Genomic DNA, 22,864 nt, shown 5'->3' with positions numbered 1-22,864 from the left:
CAGTGCAGTACAATATGGATAATGCAAAAGTACGAGGACATCAATAATAAAAGATTAAAAATGGTAGTAATAATCTCATTCTGCACATTCACATTCGATCAAGTGCTGGTTTACTTAAATTCATGCCAGCACAATGGGTGGTAATAAAGTAATGATTGGAAGAGTTTCACTCTAGAATTTTATTTATTTATTTTTTTGTTGCTTGCTAGCTTGAAGGTCAACCGTTATCCCAGCACACATTGCCTTGCACCCGAGAGGTTACAGAGCACCAAAAGATATTGTAGTATTAGTAAAATGGCCCATACCCGTTTTCAGAGTCATTTAAATGTTCATGTCCTGTGTAAATGCTGGTTATGCCCTTCAAAGATTAAAGCATAAGAAGTGCAAATCCTGCCTCTTGCTGGATTAGAATAGCTAGAGAGCTGATGATAATAAGGTAAAAAATTCACTTTTTTGGGGTGGGGGTGGCTGGAAGATTTATTTCTTGAAATGGGGACCCAGAAATTGAAAAATGGTTTCTTGTCCCTGTGTGGATTTGAATACTAAATAAGTGTTCTCATCTTGCATTCTCCAACATGGATTCAATGTGACATATAATACTGTACCCCCATTGGACCGGTACTGAGCTATGTTCCACCTACATAATGTAATTTAAAACAGGTACTGTACCAAGAAATAGTACTTTACAGCAACAGTAATTCTGAGCGCTGATTGGCAGTTAATTAAAAATATTGTATTAGTCTGGTTGTAATTGCCACTGCACTTCTAACTCAAGGTCACCTTGGATAGGCTCCAGCTCACCTATCGCAAGGAAAAGCAATGTTGAAAATGGATGGATGGATAGTAGCTTGCATTCGTGCAGAACTACACTTATTAAACTTATCATGTTTCTAAAATTAATCCCTTACCCCCTGCCTAGTAGCTTTAAACTTTCTGTCTTTGTTTGCATTACAGTTGAGCAACACAGTACACAACACTGTATAATTACTAAATGTCCTGGATTAGTTTCAATCTGGGTAACAATTGTAAACGCTGATTCATTTCACAGTAGCTAAGCAATAAGAACAACAAATACTGTACAGCCACAGCGGGGTGGTGCTACTTGCTGATAAGAGGATTACGGTAAATAATAACTCGTTATTTGAGGGAATTACCACATTTTGCTTGATTTATTTGAATATGAGCTGAAACTGCAAGAAAAATATGTAATAGTGTTTTGACTTACAAAAGTAAATGCTATCTATTAAAAAGAAGTGATTAACTTTAATAATAATACTCTATATTACACATTTCTTCAGTGACACGCTAGCTTTATATAATGAATGTTGAAAAAAATATTAATTGACAAATACTTTGGCATATACATGCTGTGCATATAACTTTTGGATTATTTTACTCATCCGGGAGAGAAAGTTCTCAGCCACACAGCTAATCATTCATCACTGGGTTTTTTTTTGGGTGCCTTTTCTGGTTTTTGCCTTTTAGTGACGCTTACATAAGCGCAATCGTTAATTGGAGAGTGGAGAGTTTGACAAGCAAAGAAATAATTATGCAAATTTCCCAACCAAATATATGCGCTTGCTGAGTTTTTCCATGCATCCATATTCTATTTCCTCATTAGGGCTGAGGGTGAGCTAATGTCTTTTATTTACACTTTGATCTAGACTTTGTTTAACTTTTCTGGTTACTCAAGAGCTAAAAGACAGGGAGAGTAGATTTGTTTGTTATTTTCTGACGTGTTGTTATTTCGTTGAATGTCAGGTCAAAACTACAAACTGCATTTCCCATGGATGTAAATGTCATGAGCATCATTTTAAATGCAGAGGAAGCAGGAGGGCAAGAAATCGTAGCCTAGCATCGCAATGCCTTGAGAAATCCTGTACGGTGGATGTAAAAAGTCTACACACCCCTGTTCCAGGTTTATGTGATGTTAAAAAAAATAGAAGAAAAATCATTTTAAAACGTTTTGTGCCATAAATGTAACATCAAATCTTTACAATTCATTTTTTTAAACAAATATTTTAGAAATTGGAAGTAAGGATCAACAATTGAGACTTGGTTGCAAAAGTGCACACACCCTCGTAACTAACTGGGGTTGTAGTTGTGTTCGAAATCAACTTCATCCAGTCACATTCAGACTCATGTTAAATGTGGGTCAGCACACCCCTGCCACCATTGGAATAGTCCCAAATATTAATTTCCGCTACCGAAGCCAGCTGGGATAGGCTCCAGCACCCCCCTGCGACCCTTCTGAGGAAAAGCGGTAAAGAAAATGGATGGATGGATGGATGGATGTTCTTGGTTGTCAAATTTTAAAGCACAAGCTAAGCTTCCACAATATCAGTAAAATCATTGTTTAAAGGTATCAGTTAGGAGAAGGGTGTGAAGGAATTTCCTAGGCCTTAAAAATACCTCGGAACCCAGGAAGATAGTCATCATCGAAAGGAGAAAACATAGCACAAGAGTGGCATTATCAAGAAATAGACCTCCATCCAGAATTAATGAAAAGACTGGTGAGGGCGCCTGCCAAGAGGCAGACATCCACATTGAAGTAGCTGCAGGAATTCTGACGAGTACCGGCTGTTAAGTCCATGTGACAAAATCTCCCCTCTTCTTCATATGTCTCGGCGATGGCGTACCGTGACAAGATGGAAGTCTCACAAAGAAAAAAATATCTCACATATGGGAAAATGTGTTATGGTCCGATGAAAACAAGATTGAACTTTAGGGTGCTTGTTCGCACGTGTGCAGCGAGAAAAAAAAAAAGACACGCACAGAGCCTTGAAAATGTGTCCCCTTTAGGCCGCTGCTACAGTCGGCTGATTTCCTGTGACGGCTTAAACTCGTGCAGAGGTTGTTTGTGTTCTACTGGGCTTGTTTGGACATGGCAGAGGCCCATTTAGACTAATGACACAATGCCTCTCCTCTCCTCCCGAAACACAGCTTCCTGGAATTGACGTGTGCGGCTTCACCGCCTGTCCTGTTAGAGACAATTGAAAAAGCAATTACCTGCAGATGCCTCAGTCACATGTATCGTTTGTGTGGTTGAGGGCAACAAGTGCAACAGCAGCTGGCTTCTGAAGGCCGTTTGTTTATGCCGCTTTCATCTTGAAACATTTTTAACAACAATCATCCTCACCTGGTAGGACTGTTGATAGTCTTAGGCCCCACTCTTGGACCCAAACAATCACAGTGGTCGTCTCTGACCTTTAGCATTCTGTAAGATCCAAATAAAGATTTCCTCTCCGCATCCCACACCAGGAAGTGTTTTGGCTCCCTCCACATGGCCTGTTGCTCTCATTAGCCTTGAGAAGAGTCCACAAGGGGTAAAGGTCACCTGAGCTCTCATTCTATTTTTTGGTTGTTTTTTTTGTAGATTGGAATAAATAAATGACGAAACGTTTAAGAGAAAGGCTGGTTTTTCACTTAGCAAAACCACAACAGTAAAGGAGTGTTTCAATACTCACATAAATTTTCTATACTGTACTCTTTATCCCGTTTTAGAGTCACAGAGATCACAAGCCTGACCTGGCTAACTTTTGTCGAAAGCCAGACTCTGGACTGGCCATCAAACAATCACAGGTTACATATAGGGACTTAAAGATGGTCTAGCATAAAGCTAATGTTGTTATATGTGATGATACAAAGAAGTATATTAAGACCACAAACAAAGATTAAGCTGAAATATTAAAGGATTTTAACTCCTAGCAAAATAGAATGTAGCCTCGTGTCACTAAACCAATCCCCCTCCCCAACTACATTCTCTGACCAAACTGCCCCCCCCCCCCCCCATTGACAAATGACAGTGCTAGCAATATTAAGCTAGCATTAGCAGTAGCTGCGTAAACAAGCCAATGTTAGCCACAGTTATGTTGCTAGCATGACTTTTACATAATTGCTGTTACAGTTACACTAAATTTATCGGTTTGAAGTTGCTTTTTTTTTTTTTAATGTACAATCAATTTAAAACTAAAAATAAGTGATTAAAGTACCTCTCTAGCAGAAATATTGATAATTCCAAGTCGCTTCAGGTAGCGATTTCGTTGACAAAAAAAATCTGCTAACTCCCCATTTAAGCCTTCCAAACACCCAGGACGCTTACTGTCATTTTTGTTGTGAAAGATTATGTGAATATAACCTGGCATTTTGATTAGCTGTAAACTTATGTGCTGTGCGACACCTTTCACGTGCGATTCGGCATTTAGAATTGCCGCTAAATGAGTTGAAAACTAGTCTTAGAACAATTTTAACTGTGTTAAATTAACTGTAGAAAATCCTCATATAGTTCAACTTGCATACAAAAAAAGTGTCTGTTTGTCTCAGATTGTTGTCATTAAGTTTGCATGGGAAATTTGTTTTGCTCTTTAAAATTACTTCACGTTAAATCCTCATGATTACAATAATCATTTATTTCCAAAACGTTACTTTTTTCTTTGTAATTTTACTGCTTTGTTTTGCTTTTCCATGTGGAACTATTATTCCTCTACAACACAGATGTCGCAAGTTAACAAGTGACATACATGACTGTTATACCAGATTGAAATTGAGAAAAACTCGAGCACTGATAACAAAAAAAAAAAAACACTGCACTCCATTATTGTTGCTTCATTCTGTAACAACATGTTGATGGGAAAGATAATTGAGTTGGTAAGTAAGTTTCCATCGAGGGAATTACATTTCAGTATTTGCGCAAATATTTTCACTTGGGAAAAGTGGCATCCATTGAGGGGAGTGACCTCACTCTCTAGAGAAATTAAATCCAATTTTACATGTACACAGTTAAATTAATTTGTCAATTAATGTAACTCGCAGGCATTTATTTGCGAAAGAAAATGGAAGATTGTTAGTTTCACTAGTACAATAGTCTTAATGTTAAGTCATCCATTTGAATTCCTATGCTACAGTGGGGGAACATTTTCTCCTTTTAAATGCCTCACTTTTTTTTTAAGCACAACTTGCGTGAGACATCTGTAAAATGTGACTCATAAGATCAATGTTTTCTTCTTATCCTCACTTGTACTGATGAACTGTTTAAGAATAAAATGGAGTTTCACATTTAGAGACAATACAATACGCATTCGCCTCCACTGGGCTTCGCAACGCCCACACGTGCATCGACTTACTTACTTGACTAGAGATTTAAAAAAATAAAAAAATGTTTTTGCTGTGACGCCCCTCAAATGTGGTGATTATCTTTGGCGCGGTGCCAGTAGGAGACATTCTTAAGAGGATATAAATAGTAGTAAGTGTACGCATGCACACACACATTCAACTTCATATCTGGCTGGTCTGCGTTTCCTCTCCACACTTTTCCCAGACAACGCTTCTTCACCTCCTTCAGGATGACACTTGCCTGCTGCCGTATAGAAAGTGCAATAACATTAGCCATGTGTTTTCCATCCTAGATTAAGCTCTGGTCCAGCCGTGAATCACACGGGCATCATATCTCATGCGTTGTTTGTTTACTTATCATTCAGACGACTGAGCCATGAATACGGCTCAGGCCAGCGCTTGACTCAGTAATAGATATTCTTATTGAATCATACTCATTTGCAACTAGATGGAAAACCAGCTCTGGCAGTGATAGTTGTTTTGTTTTGGGGGGTTGCCACAGGAAATATAGCTACAAACTTCTATTGCTGATGCTGAGATTATTATTGTTGTTCGCACCATTTCTTTAGGGAATCTTGCACAATTCCAAACATACTAAAGCTCAATAAACTGTCAGAGAGGTATTAATTTAACAATACGCTGACACATACTGCGAGCTGTTTTCAACATTGGTGAACAGTCAAGGCAAACAAAATCTTCTCTGCTGGCCAAAACACTATGAAAAGCATTTACTGACATTTACAACTTAAATTTTAATATTTGTTAAATAAAATATTATCAATTTATTCCCAAAAGTCTGTTCTCTTCACTTTGTTTTTTCTCTTTGCTGCAATGCTTCTAATACAGTACTCTACGTAGACATGATTGTTTTGTCCAATCAGATTTCAGCCTCTATTTGTTTCCATATTAGTCTTAAGTCTAAACTTTTTGCACACGTTGGTCCACAGAGAAAAAACAAACAAAAAATAATCAGACGTCAATTTTGTCCCCTAAGGGCCAATGAGCTGGCCAATGAGGATGCCAAATAATTTCCATCCCTCTGGTTGGTTGGTCAGAGCAGACCAAATTTGACTAGGAAAAAAAATTTAAAAGATACATGTATTAATCAGAATTTCTGCTATGATATTTTTTATTTATTTACATTTTTGTGATGTTGTGTAATACATCGCCCACCACTGATTTCTCATAGTTTTGTGTTTTTGTTATTAAATGAAGATCACCAATACATTGTGCAGTTCTACATCCCTTAAAACTATAGTTTACGGTAAAATTTGCTTCGTAATGACATCATTTTAGATGCAACTCTTGTGTGGATGCTATTATTACAATGTGCATACAGGTGTGCTCAATGTTGCCAGTATAATACAGACGCTCCCCACCTTACGAACGAGTTACGTTCCGGACGATCGTTCGTAAGGTGAATTTGTTCGTAAGTTGCTTCAGTGCTATATTTTGTATTATAATTTATGTTTAAAGCCTATATAAGTATATTGAAGGTTTATATAAGTATGTTTAAGGCTTGTACAAGTAACCTGCATTGGTTTGTACTGAAAAAAACTTAATAAAATGGAGAGAATACGTACAGTACTGTACTGTACTACGTATGTTAGAGAGAGAGAGCGAGACACACACACACAGTATGTACATGTACGTAATAAGATAAATAAAATGAAGTTTAACTTACTTTTGGAAGATGTACTCGATGCTTAAGGAGATGATGGAGGAGGAGGAAGAGGAGGATTTTATATCATGAGAGATTCTTCGTGGTCGCTGGAATCGGCTTCAAAAGTTATTTCCTGCTTCATGGGGACCGCCGTTTTCTTCCTCCTCCTCCTCGCCACGTTGCTCAGCCTCCAATGAGCTCTCACAGCGCCAATCGTCGGTATTAGCGGCGGAAAAAAGCACTACGCGCAATACAAAATCTAACTTACAGCATTTCTTTCCGAACATTTTTCGACATACTGTACGCGCAGAAATGTTCGTATGTACCGTTGTTCGTAACTCGAATGTTCGTAAGTAGGGGAGCGTCTGTATAATTGATGTCAAGTGTCATGCGAGTCCTCTTCAGCGCTTCATTTGAAACCTTGAAGTTGACAAACAGCCTTCATCAATCACTTTGCTTTACCACTTCCTGTGCAATACTTCACAGAGCTGGAATCCGTTTAGGCTCGCATTGGCCCAAGTGGTGGGATGTTATTCATTCACACATTGCTGGGTAAGTGCCTGTGACTGCCTGCCCTCTGACCTGCAACTTTATCACGGGCCAGTAGCTCTCTTATTTGAACTGATGAATGACCTGGGTAGTGGCCTAGTGGGTAGTCTCTGTCTGAGCGTCACGGCATCTGGGTTTAAATGTCTGACCTTTCTCTCTGGCTTCTTCACGTTACAACATCATGCATGTTAGGTTAATTGAATACAAAGGTTTTTTTGATTTATGACGCGGCAACATTTATGACATTTTCAGGTTACGAACGCCATAAGAATTCCCGGTCACGGGGCACAAGAAGGCACGCTCACTTACTGCCTGACTCGCTGTTCTTCTTTTTATTGTTTTATGCCCATTCCCTAGAAGTGTTTTTAATCCAAATATTGACTGTAATTATGACATTTTGTGATTCTGAATACCACGCAATGAAATGTGGCGCAGTGTAGGAATAATTTGTCATGCGGCAAAAGAAGGCACGCTCAATTCCCGACTTTCTGACTGTTCTTCATTTTATTGTTTTATATTGATGGTCTAGGTTTGTTTTTAATACAAATATTTACTGTAATTAGGACATTTTGTGGTTAGGAATGGCACTCATTCCACCGACATACAAAATAGCTGTAGGAATGGAAGGCCATCGTAAACTGAAGACCCCCTGTACAGTATGCTACTCTAAATTACCCAAAGGTATGAATTTACATGCTAATGGTAATTTGTTCACCCCACCTCGCACCCAAAGTCACCTTGGTTACAGTAGGTTTCAGCTTACCGGTAACCCGAATTTGGACAAGCGGTATAAAAAATAGACGTTAGCTGGATACTTCTGGTGAGGAATAGATGATAAAATAAACGCAATATTCACTAGACAGCATAACCCAGATTTGATCTTACATAAGCCTGTTTGTGTTTGAGAAAAGGGATATCACGTGGTTTGAATGTTTGCACAGATAATATAGATGTATTCACTTGACATGTACAAACTTATCCAGTAGTGTTTGCACATCCGTGCCTCAGGTCAGCCATTGTCGTAGAATGAAGTGGTGCAATGAAATCTCACAGACCAGCAAATTTAGAGGGAAGGCCACAACATTAGGCACACCTGCACCAAAAAAAAGGGATTCAATCCCAGAGCTGTAAAAAAAAAAAATTACAGCCTTTTGCTCCTCTCACATAGGCCGAAAAATTGTCAGCAGAATACGGCAGCAGCAAACGCATCAGAACGTAGCACTTTGACAAATAGTGAACATTTGATCAAAAATAAGAGGCTTCCAGCTGTTTAATGCCACTCCCAGTTGAAATTTACTGTCAAATTAAACTAAAGAATTACACATTGTGCATTTAAAACAACCAAACAACTGCCCTATGAAAGGCCCCCGTATCTTAGTATTAGCCATTGCCATGCTAATGATTAGCATCTGCAGTTGTGGTTTTAGAACCCTTTCGGCAACAGATATTTTCAAATATTATACTTGCATGCATGTAAAGATATTCTTTATCCTCTGTGGGGAAAAAGACCAATATGTTCATAGTTATTATTGTCATAGAAAAATAATAGCAATGTCAATTAACAAGCCAAGAGCCACCGTCTTCATTTATCTTTATCACTGATTTATACTGCCCCTTGGTGGCCAAGGTGGGTATACATGGAGCAGCACAAATAATTGATTTGAAGCATTAAATCATGATACACAAACTCTTAAATACTTTTACATTTTGTTTGTTTGTTACTATGTTTTTAGAAAGTATAGTATTAAAGTGCTATTTAAAAAAAAAACACACACAGATTGTTGTTTTTTTTTGTGGGGGGGCTGTATTAACAGCATTTTCATTCAAATACAAATGGTTTGAGTTACAAGCAGTGTCATTGAACAAATTAAACTTGTATCTCAAGGCACTACTTTACAAACAAAAGAAACATTTACGTCAATATTATTATCTTATCAAGACCTCAAGTATTGATACAACTTTTGTATTGTGCAGTTGTTCCTAATATGATTTTTTTTTATTTATAATTTTTTGCTGTTGGAGCCCTGCATCAAATACCATCAGGTGTAAACTTAAATTCAATAAAATATCTTTAATAATAATAACAACAATAATAATAACAATACCTTTATTTGTTTATTTATGTGACATGTAGCGTCTTTGAAGGTCCCCAAGGTCAGGATGCTGAGCCTTTTACGGACTGAATATGCATGTCCAGCAACTCACTACACTCGGACCTTCTTTCTGTGTTTTTGTTGTTGATACTAAAACTCGAATCTGATGATATTGTTAAATGTTTGCAGTCAATCACCAACAGAAACATCTCTGAGGTACATTTTTAATACTGACCATGCACATTCCAGATGGTTATTCATGTATTTTTCTACTCTTTTTGCTCAACGTTTTACATTTTCGTCAACATTGTCATGTAAGCCTATACACCCCATTGTTCCAAAAGTCACTTTTTAATTGTGCAGAGGGGAAATAATCAGCTCCGGGCTGAGTTCTGTTAATCTGCCTAAATTCCTTCCTCGCTCTTGCAAAAGAAAGCTGGGAAAGCGGCTTTGCCACCCAGAAAGCCTTCCTGTGTTTATGTCCGCTTCGGAGTGGGCCAAATGATTTTTTTGAAGGCTTTCCTGAAATCCCTGTTGAAAATTGTGTAAATGATGGGGTTGACAGAGCTGTTGCAGTAGCCAATCCAAAAGAAAAGATTGAAAAGTGTGCCAGGGATGTAGCAGCTGTCCCTGCAGATAGCGTGCAGGCTGTAGGTGAAAAAGAAGGGAAACCAGCAGAGCACAAACACCCCCATCACCACGGCCAGAACGAAAGTGAAGCGCTTCTCCCGCATCTGGGCCACTTTGGTCTTGTTTACAGCGGCAGCGTGTTGGCGCCCGGCCGGTACATGTTTGTGCTCCGGGTAGAGCTGTGATGTGCGGGACGAAGCCCAGGAAATGCGACAGTTCTGCGACGAGCGGCTGTCCGGACCCTCCAACTTCCCCCTTCTGGCGAAGTGGTGATTGCGTGTTTTGGTATCCGACGGACAGCAGCTCTCCTCCAGGTCGATGTCATCGAGCTCGCCTTGTCTCTGCGGATGACTGCCCGAACTTTGGCTGCTGGGACTCTCCGTCTCGAAGCGGTCGTTCCGGACGAAGCAGGTTTCTGACTGAGATGGCTGCCTCTCCAGTCCGTTTTTGGCCACGAACACCGTGGAGGAGCGCTGCTTGGCCACCTTGTAGATCTTACAGTAGACCAAGATCATGATCAGACCCGGCGCAAAGAATGACACCGCGCAGGAGGAGAGGATGTACCAAGTCTCGTCGTTGATGAGACACTCCCGCTCGTCGTGCTTGGTCATGAGGAGAGGAGGGAAGGAGATGACCGCCGAGACCACCCACACCATCGCGATCATGGATTTGATGCGCTTCGGAGTCCTCTTCAAGTTGTAGCTCACCGCCTTGGTGACGGACCAGTAGCGATCCAAACTGATGGCGCACAGGTGCACAATCGATGACGTGCAGAACAGCACGTCCAGCGCCAGGTAAAATGCGCACCAAGTGCTTCCAAAGTACCAGTAGCCCATCACCTCGTTTACCAGCGAGAAGGGGATGACCAGGGTGGCCACCAGGATGTCCGCCGAGGCCAACGAGACCAAGAAGAGGTTTTGCGGCGCGCGCAGAGCCCTGCTCGTCAACACCGCCACGATCACCAGCACGTTCCCCACGATCGTCACGGAGATGATGACGGCGACCACTAAGATGATGAGCGCGGCGGCCGGCGCCGTGTGGGGCCACTCGAGCGGCGCGTGCGTGCCGTTAGAGACATTTTCGAACACGTTCACCTCACTCGAATCCATCGCGGCTCAAATCTGCCCCGGTGCGTCATGTTTGTGCGTGCACTTTCCGCGTGTCCTCCCACACAGCCGAGACGTGGAGTCGAAGCGCGCGTAATGCTCTCTTAACCGAACGAAGGAATCCCGACTGCCGGAGTGTAACGCTAACGCACCGCTACAACAAGACCCCCCAAAAGTCCCGATGCGACGAAGTAGTTCCGAATGCATCGTAAATGTGCCACAAAGCATGTCACGTGCAGTTGAGGATCCGTGCGTAATGCTGCCTCTGCGTTCGGGTGCCAAGCGTCTCTTCGGGGACGCACGCTGCTAGTGCTTGCATGGCCATGCAGGAGGGGAGGTGACATCACTCCGAGGACCAGCCCGTTTTCTAAACTTCAGAAGAGGAGAGGGAGAGAGACGATTTGGGGGAGAGAGAGAGAGAGAGAGAGAGAGAGAGGCTGTTTGGACAGCTGGTTTTGAGATTTCTTCTAAACAGGAAACATTTTCCCTTCAAGGATGCCCTTGGGCTTGAGTGTTTGATTTCATACACTTTGTTTTTTCCCCCCCTTGACTTTCATCTACCGATATGCAGAGGGTAGTGCAGTAGAAAGAACAGCCTTGGACTGCCAAACAAGATGAAGGTTACCATGTTATGAAATCATCTGTATTTTTAATTAGTCTTTTACTTCAATCCGTTCGCTGCTAAAAGGCGGGCGAAATGTCCCTTGTGAGATAAGCAGGTTAGTGGCAACTTAATCAACCCACTAATTACACCCAAAATCCATTTACAGTCACTAAACCAGCGTTTCCCAACCTGTATTAAGCCAAGGCACATCATAAAAATCTCATGGCACACCACCAAACAAAAATATCACCCCCCCCCCCCCCCCAAAAAAAAAAACTGAAATGATGCCGTCAATTTACTTACACATTTTGTGAAATCTAAGCCTGCTTTGTTAGACTACTTGTGTATAAAATGAGTTTGCCATTAAAAAAAATAAAATCACGGTCTGTCACATTTGTTATACCAAAATCACTTGTTAAAACATTCAGCCCTATGGCCTCGTCTTTGACCTTTATTTAGTTTTTTTTTTTTTTTTTTTAAAGAAAACCACCGTGCCTGAGGAAAAAACAACCAATCTGATTAAAAAACAACAACCTGTGACTGAAGAGGTGTCAATCATTTGTATTCCAGGCATACCCTTGTAGCTTCACACTGACCTGCTACCGTGGGTCTCCGGAGCTTTGCTGAAACTATGGCTGAAAATCCACTGTGAGCGTTCCTTGTTTGCTAACAACTGTGCATAGGACTAGCAAACAGAAGCAGAACAAAGGGAATTCAGTTGTAATATTACGTTAAGAAAAGAAAAGAAAAAATATATGCTTCCAGAGCAGATTTCCATTATTAGCAATATAACAATACATTTTGAAAGTAACAAAAATAAACTGGTATACTTATGTATTTACTGTAAAAAAATTATTTTGTTTGATTATGGTTTAAAAATGCCACAGCAGAGTGCCAAAATCATCAAAGTGCAACAACAAATAAATTCACTTAGGTATAACTTAGTGTATTAAATAATATAAACAAAATGTCTACGCAAACATTACATAAATATTATGATATACTGTAATTGAACAGAGGTAAATAAAACAAGGTGATGACAATTGCTTAAAAAACAAGTAGGTTTTAAATCTATATAAAAATGTCTAAAAGCTCTAGCAAAAAAAAAATCTAAATTATCTACTTTTTCTCTGCTCTTCCTCAAGATCCTCCGTATTTATTGTCTAATTTCTCTTGGGGGCTCCTGGTGGCTGTGGAGTTTTATTTTGCTTACTCTTGTATTCCTTGGGCTGTCTCTCAAAACAGGTTTAAAAATACTGAATTGTACTATTTACTGTTTTGAAACTAATGTGAAGTACGCACATATGTTTTTGACATCTTAACCAATTTTTTTTTCGTGAGACGCCCCATACATGACACAGCAGCCCCGCTTCCGTCAGCCTGCCCCAGGGCAGCTATGGCTACTTAAGTAGCTTACCGCCACCACAGTGTGAGCGCATGAATAATGTATCCATTCCATTGTAAAGTGTCTAGAAAAGTGCTATAAAAATCTGAAGCATTATTATTATTATGATATCTGTTCTCCTAAATAACTGCTATGGAATGACAGATGTCTTCATTTGACTTGTAGGTATCTTTAACTCCACTTTGAAAAATATACAATGTCATTGTTGTAGCTGAAGATATATTTAATTTACCTCACTTCATTACAGATGTGTTTTAGCTTAATAAAATAATGTATGTGTAACTTTAATTGTAACTAATAACAAGGACCTTGCACACTAGATGAATTGATATGTGATTTACAGGGTTGGGGAATCCATGTCCAGAAAGTAAAAACCTTGCCACAGATTGGCTTTAGCCACAGATGCTTCTACTTAACTAGCAGGTTAACGAGCTCATAGAAGCACCTGTTGAGTAGAAGCACTTACAGCTAAAGTCAAACTGTTTCAGGGTTTGTTCTTTCTCGACCTGGATTCCTCAACCTAACGTCGTGCGGTATCTTCCGTTTAATATGCAAAAAGAAAACCATTTCAGAAAACAAGACACTTCGGACTTTTGTACAGTTTTGCACAATTACACTAGTCAAGGAAGTGTCCTCTTTCAAAAATATCTACTTTTCGAGGATACAATGTCTTGGCATTGCCAATAACGGCGGCTTTTGTAACTTTAAAGCCTGTATCATTGAAAATTGCCTTGGGCGCTAACAAGTAGCCATATGGGTACATTACTGTGGATTTTGCCTTGCGGGACAGAACCCCCCCCCCCCTCCCTTTACCCTAGAACACTACCTGTTAGCTGAGGGAACTCTTGTTATGCAACATGTATGCAGCAGTAAGGCTGACGTATGACCCGGGGGATATTTGGTGAGCAGCAGTGATTCAAAAAGACACACATGAACACCCAAAGCTGTGGAAGAGATTAATATAGTAAATATCTATGGCTATTGAAGAGGGTCTTCTGCCCAGATTTAGTCATAACTGTTTTAATTTATTTATTTCCTCAGTAGAACTTTTATCTGTGGATGTGTCTTTGTGAGTGATGTCGCAATTTCTGCCAAGTGTTTGTAATCAATGATGTTTTTAAAATCTTATCGTCATGACTGGGATCTCATCAATTTCCACAACAATGGGCCATTGTTTGTGGTTGAAGTGTCTGTAATCAATGATGTGTTTAAAGTCTTATCTCATGTCCGGTGAACTCCAGGTGGGCTGTTTGGAACCGCCCTTCAAGATCGTATAAAAAGGTTGTAAGCGTCTGTAATCGACACACTTGCGAGAAGAATGCAGCCATTTTGTCTGTAAACTTGCTTGTGTCCGGAATATTCTGTAAAAATAAATCCTTCGAAGGAACTGTTCACCGATCTCCAGCCTGTATTCAGATAATCAACATTCTCACTACCCGAAAGAAAACGAAACACGCGAAGAAAAAGGTTATTTTCTTCAACACTATCTATGCCGTTCTATATCTATGTGCGCCATTCTGGGTTTCTTGAAGTGAATCGGAATGACTATTGTATAGGCGATTAAAAGTTTTCAATGGAAAACATTTTCAATGGAAGCTTAACTAATATTGCTGGACGCCAAGAGACATTTTTTTTTCTCTCTTACATGCAGCTCGGTGGAGATTGTCTTCAGGGTGACTGTCACCGTGTATCAAGGCTGCGAAGACATCTGCCGGAGGACGTACCTGCCGCACGGGAGCACAGCGACCTCAGCAAACTCCCAACACGCGCGCTCTGCACACTGCGTGACTCGCCAACCCACAGGGTGTCTGGTAAAATAGATGCAATTATAATTATTACAAATGAGCGAGCCTCGTTATGCAAGCTGTGATGGACGATGTAATTACGTGTGTGTCCTCTCTTTTACTGTGTTTCCTCTTGAAGATTATTTGAACATTAACAGGTTATTAAACACATTTATGGATTTGTTCCAAGGCGTAGAACAGATGGGACAAAACAAAAAAATTCCCTCCGAGGTTTAATTAAAGAAACATGACGTAGATATATAACCTTCTGCAGTTGGACCTGAATGCACTTTTTATTCTCTGTCACGCGCAATTGAATATTTCAGAAGGTTGCTTGCAGGCGGTGACCAAATGTGTTTAAAAGGAGACATCTTGTGTAAAGGATTTATTTGTAGAGAATAAAGTGCAGACTTGCTCAAAACATCAACAAAGTCTGGACCACAAACTCTAATTCAGAACTTTGAAAGTTCAGTATGCGTGATTACATAACACAGTTAAATCTTTGAAGCTGAAAGTGGCTGCAGTATGTTGTTTGTCTCTCACATTATGCTGTGTATGTGCCTCTAAAGTAAATATACACGCTATATTTATTACATGCTCTGTACATCTTGTTAGATAATTCCCTACACAAGGTAAAAATACTACAAAATTTGCAGTGTAGAGGCCATATTAACTCATTCACTGCCATTGACGGCTATAGACGTCAAATTCATTTAATCTATTTCTATTATTTTAGCATTTTTTCCACTTTTATTAACGAGAGTAAGAAAGCCTAGAAAAAAATTATTGTACATTTAGAACAGATATAAAATTTGTGATTAATCATAAGTTAACTATTGAATTAATTACAATTAAAAATCTGAAAAGTTTTCATACTGGTGGGAAAAATTGTTAAACTAATAGAAATAGTTCAAATAAAATTTTGACGTTAATAGCCGTCAACGGCAGTGAATGAATTTTAAAAAAAAGATGATTGAAAATGAGGTGGTGTCAGGCGATCAAATTTTTGAATCGTAATTAATGCCATGACTTCAATAGTTAACTCACAATTAATCAAATTTTTATATCTGTTCAAAATGTACAATAAAAAATTCTAGGTTTTCATACTCTTGTAAACAAAAGTAGAAACAAATGTTAAACTAATACAAATAGTTCAAATGAATTTTTGACATCTATAACCGCCAATGGCAGTGAATGAGTTAATTAATTAATTTTTTTCTTGAAATGGTACAACAATGCCCAGGTCCCTTTTCCCCGGGATGCAGTTTCCTGTTATGATGCAGTCATCATATCTAATCAGTGGTGTGTTCACGCTACATTACCCAAGTCTCCTTGCCGCTGTGTGCAGGAAGAAATGACATGAAGCAAAGTGCAGGACAGTGGAACCTTAGTTCCTGATTAATCTGATGCAAAGTCTCAGTAAAAAATCATATGAAAAGTGGAGCAAAATTTCCCTTAGGAAATGATGTAGCCTAAATCTAAGTAATCCGTTCCAGACACCTCCAAAAATTAATTAAAAAAAATATTTTATCGAAAATAGCTACAGATGAACATACAGAGAACAATCTTATATACAGACCCTTTAAATAAAAATAATATCCTCAAAAAGTTGAATAATTCCATTCAAAAAGTCAAACTTTCATAGATTATAGATTCAGGGCCCACAATTGAGGTGATTTCAAGTATTTTCATTGTTGTTTATATTCACATAATTTGGGCTTCCAGCTCATAAAACCCACAAAAACAGGATTTCTTGATGCTTGCTGTCAGAATTCTTTGCTTTTGGGTCTGGTGGCCCTCGTTTTCCTCTTGATAATAATCTATTACAAGAGGAAAATGAGACAAGCAGCGTCAAAAATGGCTGACAAAAAAAATCAACTCCTCCTCCAACAATAACGACCATATTGGTCATTTAACCATGCAGCAAAATACGACCAAGTGTTACATATTGTAGTTTAGCGGCCTCTATCTATGTTAAATAGCTATGGGAATCAAACCCGGGTCGTCTGGTCGGAAGACGAACGTTTATTTTTACTGAGCCGCTAATGATCTTAGTGTCTTTTTTAGTGTTAGCATGTCTGTCAAAAATGTGTCGTCTTGACTAATGGTGGAGATTAGGAAAAGGCACAGTGAGGTTGTAGAAAACATGTAGTCAACACTAACAAAACATATAGAGACAGACAGACCGGGTTCGAGTCTCACTTTTGTATTTTTGCGCTATTATTTATTTGCAATCTAATCTATCTGGTGAAACCCAAAAAAAAGGCAAGACTGATCAACACATCAGTTTTCAGTAGGCATACATGTTTAACGAACCTGTCTACGAGCCGGTACCACTCCAACTGATGCTGTTCAACACTGGTTATTAACTCATTCACTGCCATTGACGGCTATAGACGTCCAAAATTTATTTGAACTATTTCTTTTAGTTTAACATTTTTTTCCCACTTTTGTTAACAAGAGTTTGAAAACCTAGAATTTTTTTTATTTTATTAGAACAGGTTGGGATTAATCGTGAGTTAACTAGTGAAGTCATGCGATTAATTACGATTTACGATTTTTCTTAAAAAATAAATAAAAAATATATATTTTTTTTTTCGTAAATTAGGGGCATCAGGCGATTAATATAAAAAAATGTACATCTGTTCTAAATGTAAAAAAAAAAATCTAGGTTTTCATACTCTTGTTAACAAAAATGGGAAAAAATGTTAACTAGAAATAGGTGAAATGAATTTTTGACGTCTATCGCCGTCAATGGCAGCGAATGAGTTAATACCATAATAAACACCAAAAATCCACTGCAACGTCCTCAAATCTGCCCGTGATTCAAAACTAGATAAAAAGATGAGAATTGTTGCAGTGAACAGACATGTGGAAACATCAGGGGGCTGCATTTCCCTCCGCTGCCTCAATCCTCTTTACCTTTGTGGGGGTTTTCCTCTGTACGGAGCCCGTTTGAGCTGAATGTGCACACAACCCAGTGTAGTTATGTAATATTCCAGGAATAAATGGCCTTAGGTGCTATGTGAAAACCTCATGTGAGGATGCAGGTGCTTTGTAAAAGTAATCATTCCTTCTGGCATTTCAGCCTGCGCAAATTCAACCGTGACCCCCTTCTGATGCCTTTACTATTGGATAGCTGCTCTTATTTACATGCGTGAGTGCGACCCTGGCTACGCTCGATGTGTTGGAGGAGATAGAGAGTGGGAGAGGACTTATGAGTCTGTGTGAGTGTGTCACAGCCACACAGTGATTCACGTGTAAACCCCCCCCCCCCTTCTCCCTCCCCTGCCCCCTCCCCTCCCCACCCAGACATCTTTCCACATCTCGCAGCCATTCGTCTTGTGCTGCCGCCGATGTCTTCCGGCCTGGTAGGTCGGGGATAAATACATGACTGCTGACCTTTTGTTGTGATCCCAACAAACAAGATTTCCTTTCTGCATTTTCCAAAAGCTTTGAATTAAAACACAGTGGAAGTTGAGAGTGTCACCACACTAATGAAGCATTGAAGGTCACACTTGACAGCACTAAATAAGGTTTTCCTATCAGATGATAAAAAGCCAAGTAGATTTATCGTAATTGCCGCATTTTTCACATATTGCCCTGTGGCATTTATTTATTCAACCGCATGGAGTACCAGGTGATTATTTGCACGAGTGTCTATTTTAAAGCAGGGCTTTATTCAAACAGATGAGTAAAGTAGAGCTAGATAAGATGACGTCCAGTGGGGTGTGTGTTAGTATATCGCTCGTCACCTGGAATCTTTGTACCTAGTTGCCTTTTGGATATTGGCAAACAGTAGGAGTGGCATAGCTCAGGTGGTAGAGTGGCAGTCGCTCAAGTTGAAGTTTGTGAGTTTGTTCCTCAGCCCTTGTGTAACTTTTACTACTAAACTAGTAAAATGTACCCCAAAAAAGTTGTTTTTATTTAATTTACTTAGAATTTCTGAGTGAAAAAACTTACATAGTTTTTTTGTCATGGGATAGGCCAATTCTCTAGTACAAGAGAAAAAATACTTTGACTAAAATTTACTCTCTAACAAGTAGGGGTGTTAGAAAAAAATCGATTCGGCAATATATCGCGATATTACAGCGCGCAATTCTCGAATCGATTCGATATGCGGCCGAATCGATTTTTAAACATCAATTTTTTTTCAGGGGAATATTCAACAAAACGTGTTATTTGAATGTTATATTAATGGAACATTAATCCTTAATATTTTATTTCTGCGCTGTTTAAACATGAAACAGACTGCAACCTGTTTGTTAAATGCAGTGGCTCAGTTATAAGCCTGAATTTTCAGATAAATAAATACATTTTCGTACAAATCTTACAGTGTAAATATACAAGTTTACTGATTAGTATTTTCTAAATTTTTGTTTAAAAAAAATCGCAAAAATCAATTTATAGATTTGTATCGGGATTAATCGGTATCAAATCGTGACTTGTGAATCGTGATACGAATCAAATCGCCAGGTGGCAATTCACACCCATATTTCCTATAGTGTAAATTTTACTCTATTTAGAGTGGGACCATAATAGACTATGTTTAGAGTCAAATGTATGTACTCTACAAAATTTACTGTGCAGCTATTTAAACACAAACGATGCAGTATTTATGAGACTCATAGTGCTTGCTGCTATGCTGATCTGATCCGAAACACCAATGAGTGGCCGCCCTTCCAAATCCATCTTGTTTTTTTTTTCCATCCACAGTTAGTGTACCCTGGCAGACACTAAAACACGGTTAATTACCTTTGCAGTGATCTGAGACGAGTGTACGGCGAGGATGCCGTCGACGACACTCGCCAGCCTCTCGTGTCACACATTGTGGAGTGAGTCACCGGGCCGTGATCCGCCACTAATCCTTATGAAGCTCTGTACCTGCCATGCTTTGTCAGTCACATGTTGGGGATAACCAGGCTGCTCCACCGTCACAAACAAAAAAGCGTGGACGTTCAATCGGACGACGAAGAGTGCCCCGAGTCCAATGCATATTCATCGGAGGAGTGGGTACAGTCTGCTACTTGCTATTCCCCGGAAAAAAAGGCCGTCAAGAAAGTGTAACGTCTGCACGCGAAACGGACAATCGAAGTGAAACGTATCTGTTGTGCAAATCCTGCTCCCTCTCCTTGCACGCAGGGCAGTGTTACAAAAAGAAAAACTGTATTTGAAACATCCACATAATTGTAAATAGTACCACAGTTGCACACATTTTTTAATAGTTTGCGAAATTGTTTTGTCAAATTGTTACACTATTGAATGGAAATAAACGTTATTTTGCAATCTAAAAACACTTTTTCATTGTTGGTGGTGGTGTATTACAGAAGTAAAGCACTATTTAGGTGTTTGTGGCATCATTCATGGACAAAAAGAAGTGTACAATTCACTAGAGTGCATGAAATAACATTGTTTCACAAAAAGCTCTTTTTCTCCGCTTTTTGTTTCAAAACAGAGCGTTTTGGTGAAACTAACCATTTTCTATTGTTGATTACTGAAGAACGGAATAAGGTAGAAACAAACTTTTTTTTCTGATGAAAGATGAGAGTTCAATCTTTCATTTGGTAGTATGTGTGTTTCCATAGTCCAAACACAACATTTTCTGTGGCCCTTCAACGATCAGTTAAAATGCTTAAATCGGCTGGCACTGGCGACATCCCGTTTCTGAAAACGTCTGGCAGTCAAAGAGTTAATATAACATTGTCATCACTGTGGGTTGTGAAGGCCCTGGCAAGACAAAGTATAGATGAACATTTCTGACTGAAACAAGCTTCTTACTGAACATTGACCTAACAATAATGTTAACGCATTAATAGCCTGTTGTTGATTGTTCGTTTTTATAACCGTACCCAACCATCTGTTGGACAATCGTTTTATTCTTTCTATTGATGCAATGGGCTTGACAAAACTACAGTATGTACTAAGAAATTCTATTCGTGAATTCCCTGTGGACCTTTCCATTATTTTTAGAAGACACAAAGGGTGGATCCCATGGGTATCATTTCTTAGTCTTTATCTTTCTTCACATGCGACAGTCACTCCAGAACGTGGACTCCCTCCAATACTTAAAAAAAGAAAAAGAAAAGATCTATAAAACAAGAGTTTCAAAAAAAAATATATATATATATATATTCTCAGCAGTCTGTCTCAGAGTCATTACTGATATTGACCTCTGACTGGCAGAACATTAACAATCTCCTGCCAGGGTCTGGCTTAATTCAGACATGATAATGCAACTTCTTTGTATTCAAATTAGTGATGTTGCTATTGTCTACACAGTGCCGTGAAAAAGTCTTTGCCCTCTTCTGAAATTTTTACTTTTTTTTGGCAAACTTTAATGTGAACATTAAAATATATATATTTTTTTAATTTTGTTTTGTATTTTATTTTTTCCTTTTTTTTTCTTGAGAGAAAAATGATAAAAAATATTTTTTTAATTATATTATATTTATATTATATTATATATTTATATATTTTTTTAATATATATTTATATATCTGTTATAAAGATATATATATATATATATATATTCCGCAATATATCGCAATATTACAGCACGCAATTCTCGAATCGAATCGATTTTTAAACATACATTTTTAATGGGAATATTCAACAAAACATCTTAATTAGGGTTCAGATTCACACATTAATGTCATGTAAGAAAAAAAGCAATTCTACAACTACGGATAACAGTCACGTGACTTTTGGCACTAATAAACGCAGTGCGCATCCCGGACCGCGCAGTGCATTGTGGGCAGGGGGGGGCGTCAACAAAACAGTAGTCAAGTGTAATGGAAAGCAATTGAGACTTAAAGGATTTCAACCGCATGAAAGTTGATGTTTGAATTCAGCGTTTTTGTAGTCGCCGTGGATTGCCTGTTACAACGACGACCGTGTTCGGCAACAGACAGAAACGGAAATCATGTCGATCCAAAAGCTTTGTGATGCATTTGTCTGCTCCTTCGCTTTCAGGATATTGACAAAATAAATGTGTCCAAGAAATGTTCCATTTTAGCCTCCTTTTACGTCCATTTGGATCTTTCTTTTCTGTCTGGAAATTGGGAAGAGTGAACAGAGATTTACAAGCGTACACTTCTTCTCGAGCTTTGCAATGGTGTTATTTATTTATTTTTTGCCTATAAACTCCATTAGGTCAGTTAAAAATGGCACCAAGTGCACCTGTTGTTTTGTGACTGAAACAATGCTTGCAAGCTTAAAGGTTTGCAGTTACGCAAACACTTTCAGCACCTGGTTAGTAATCAGCCTGCAGCCAGGAAATAAAAGCCTGCGTGGCTCCCTCGACTCCGGCTACTCTGGTCTCCTCCTCCGCGGGCTCCTATAGACGCCACCTTTTGCCCATTGTTTTTCTTTCGGCTTGATAAAATGCCAATCCTTTTGTTGCTCTCACGTTTTTTTTTTTTTGCTGACCGGCTGCGTCATCCGTGACTGATCGGCAGGCGCGCGTTACAATATGTCATGTGACCAGGGGTTGACCAATCACAACGTGGTAGCTCTGAAACTGAGTTGGCCAAACTCTCTCTCTCTCTCTACGGCTCTGCGTAGACTGATTCAACAGCGCCCCCTGTTGAAAAAGTTTACCGGCATTTGTGCGTATGGGAGTGGATCTGCCAAGCAGAATATTAGTGCCGAAAGTCACGTGAATGTTATCCGTAGTTGTAGAATTGCTTTTTTCGTACATGAAGGATTTTTTGTTGTTGCACTTGAAGGGTATTTTTTCATAATTGAAAGATTTTAGTTTGTACTTGAAAGATGTCCTCTAAAGATTTTTGTTGTAAACACACTGATTTTGTTTGCAAATTGCTGGGTGTGAGTAAATCACGTGTTGTGTGTTTGTGGGGTTTTGGCAGGATTTTAACTCCATAAATGACACCTAGCTCTCAAAAGAAAAAAAAAAAGA

At 39.1% G+C, this 22,864-nt stretch overlaps 2 protein-coding genes across 2 annotated transcripts in view; one reads left to right on the top strand and one right to left on the bottom strand.

The window, feature by feature from the left end:
- The window catches only part of LOC144059267 (uncharacterized), a 48,950-nt gene extending 28,822 nt beyond the window's left edge, over nt 1-20,128 (top strand). The window contains exons 4-5 of the mRNA XM_077578233.1: nt 14,814-14,973; nt 19,710-20,128. Coding sequence (XP_077434359.1) covers nt 14,814-14,973; nt 19,710-19,712 — 163 coding nt within the window. The 3' untranslated portion in view covers nt 19,713-20,128. The remainder of the gene's footprint in view (nt 1-14,813; nt 14,974-19,709) is intronic.
- adra2db (adrenergic, alpha-2D-, receptor b) lies at nt 9,335-12,403 on the bottom strand. The gene is made up of 2 exons (XM_077578232.1): nt 12,354-12,403; nt 9,335-11,520 (listed from the first exon to the last, which is right to left on the bottom strand). Exon 2 carries the CDS (start codon nt 11,154-11,156, stop codon nt 9,894-9,896), a length of 1,263 nt encoding a protein of 420 aa, XP_077434358.1. The 5' UTR covers nt 11,157-11,520; nt 12,354-12,403; the 3' UTR covers nt 9,335-9,893.
- Nucleotides 20,129-22,864: the final 2,736 nt, after the last annotated feature.

The sequence above is a fragment of the Vanacampus margaritifer genome, chromosome 10 (assembly GCF_051991255.1).
Source record: "Vanacampus margaritifer isolate UIUO_Vmar chromosome 10, RoL_Vmar_1.0, whole genome shotgun sequence".
In the NCBI taxonomy this organism is placed as follows: domain Eukaryota; kingdom Metazoa; phylum Chordata; class Actinopteri; order Syngnathiformes; family Syngnathidae; genus Vanacampus; species Vanacampus margaritifer.
Note: the sequence above shows the minus strand (reverse complement) of the source record. Positions and strands in the feature narration are given on the sequence as shown.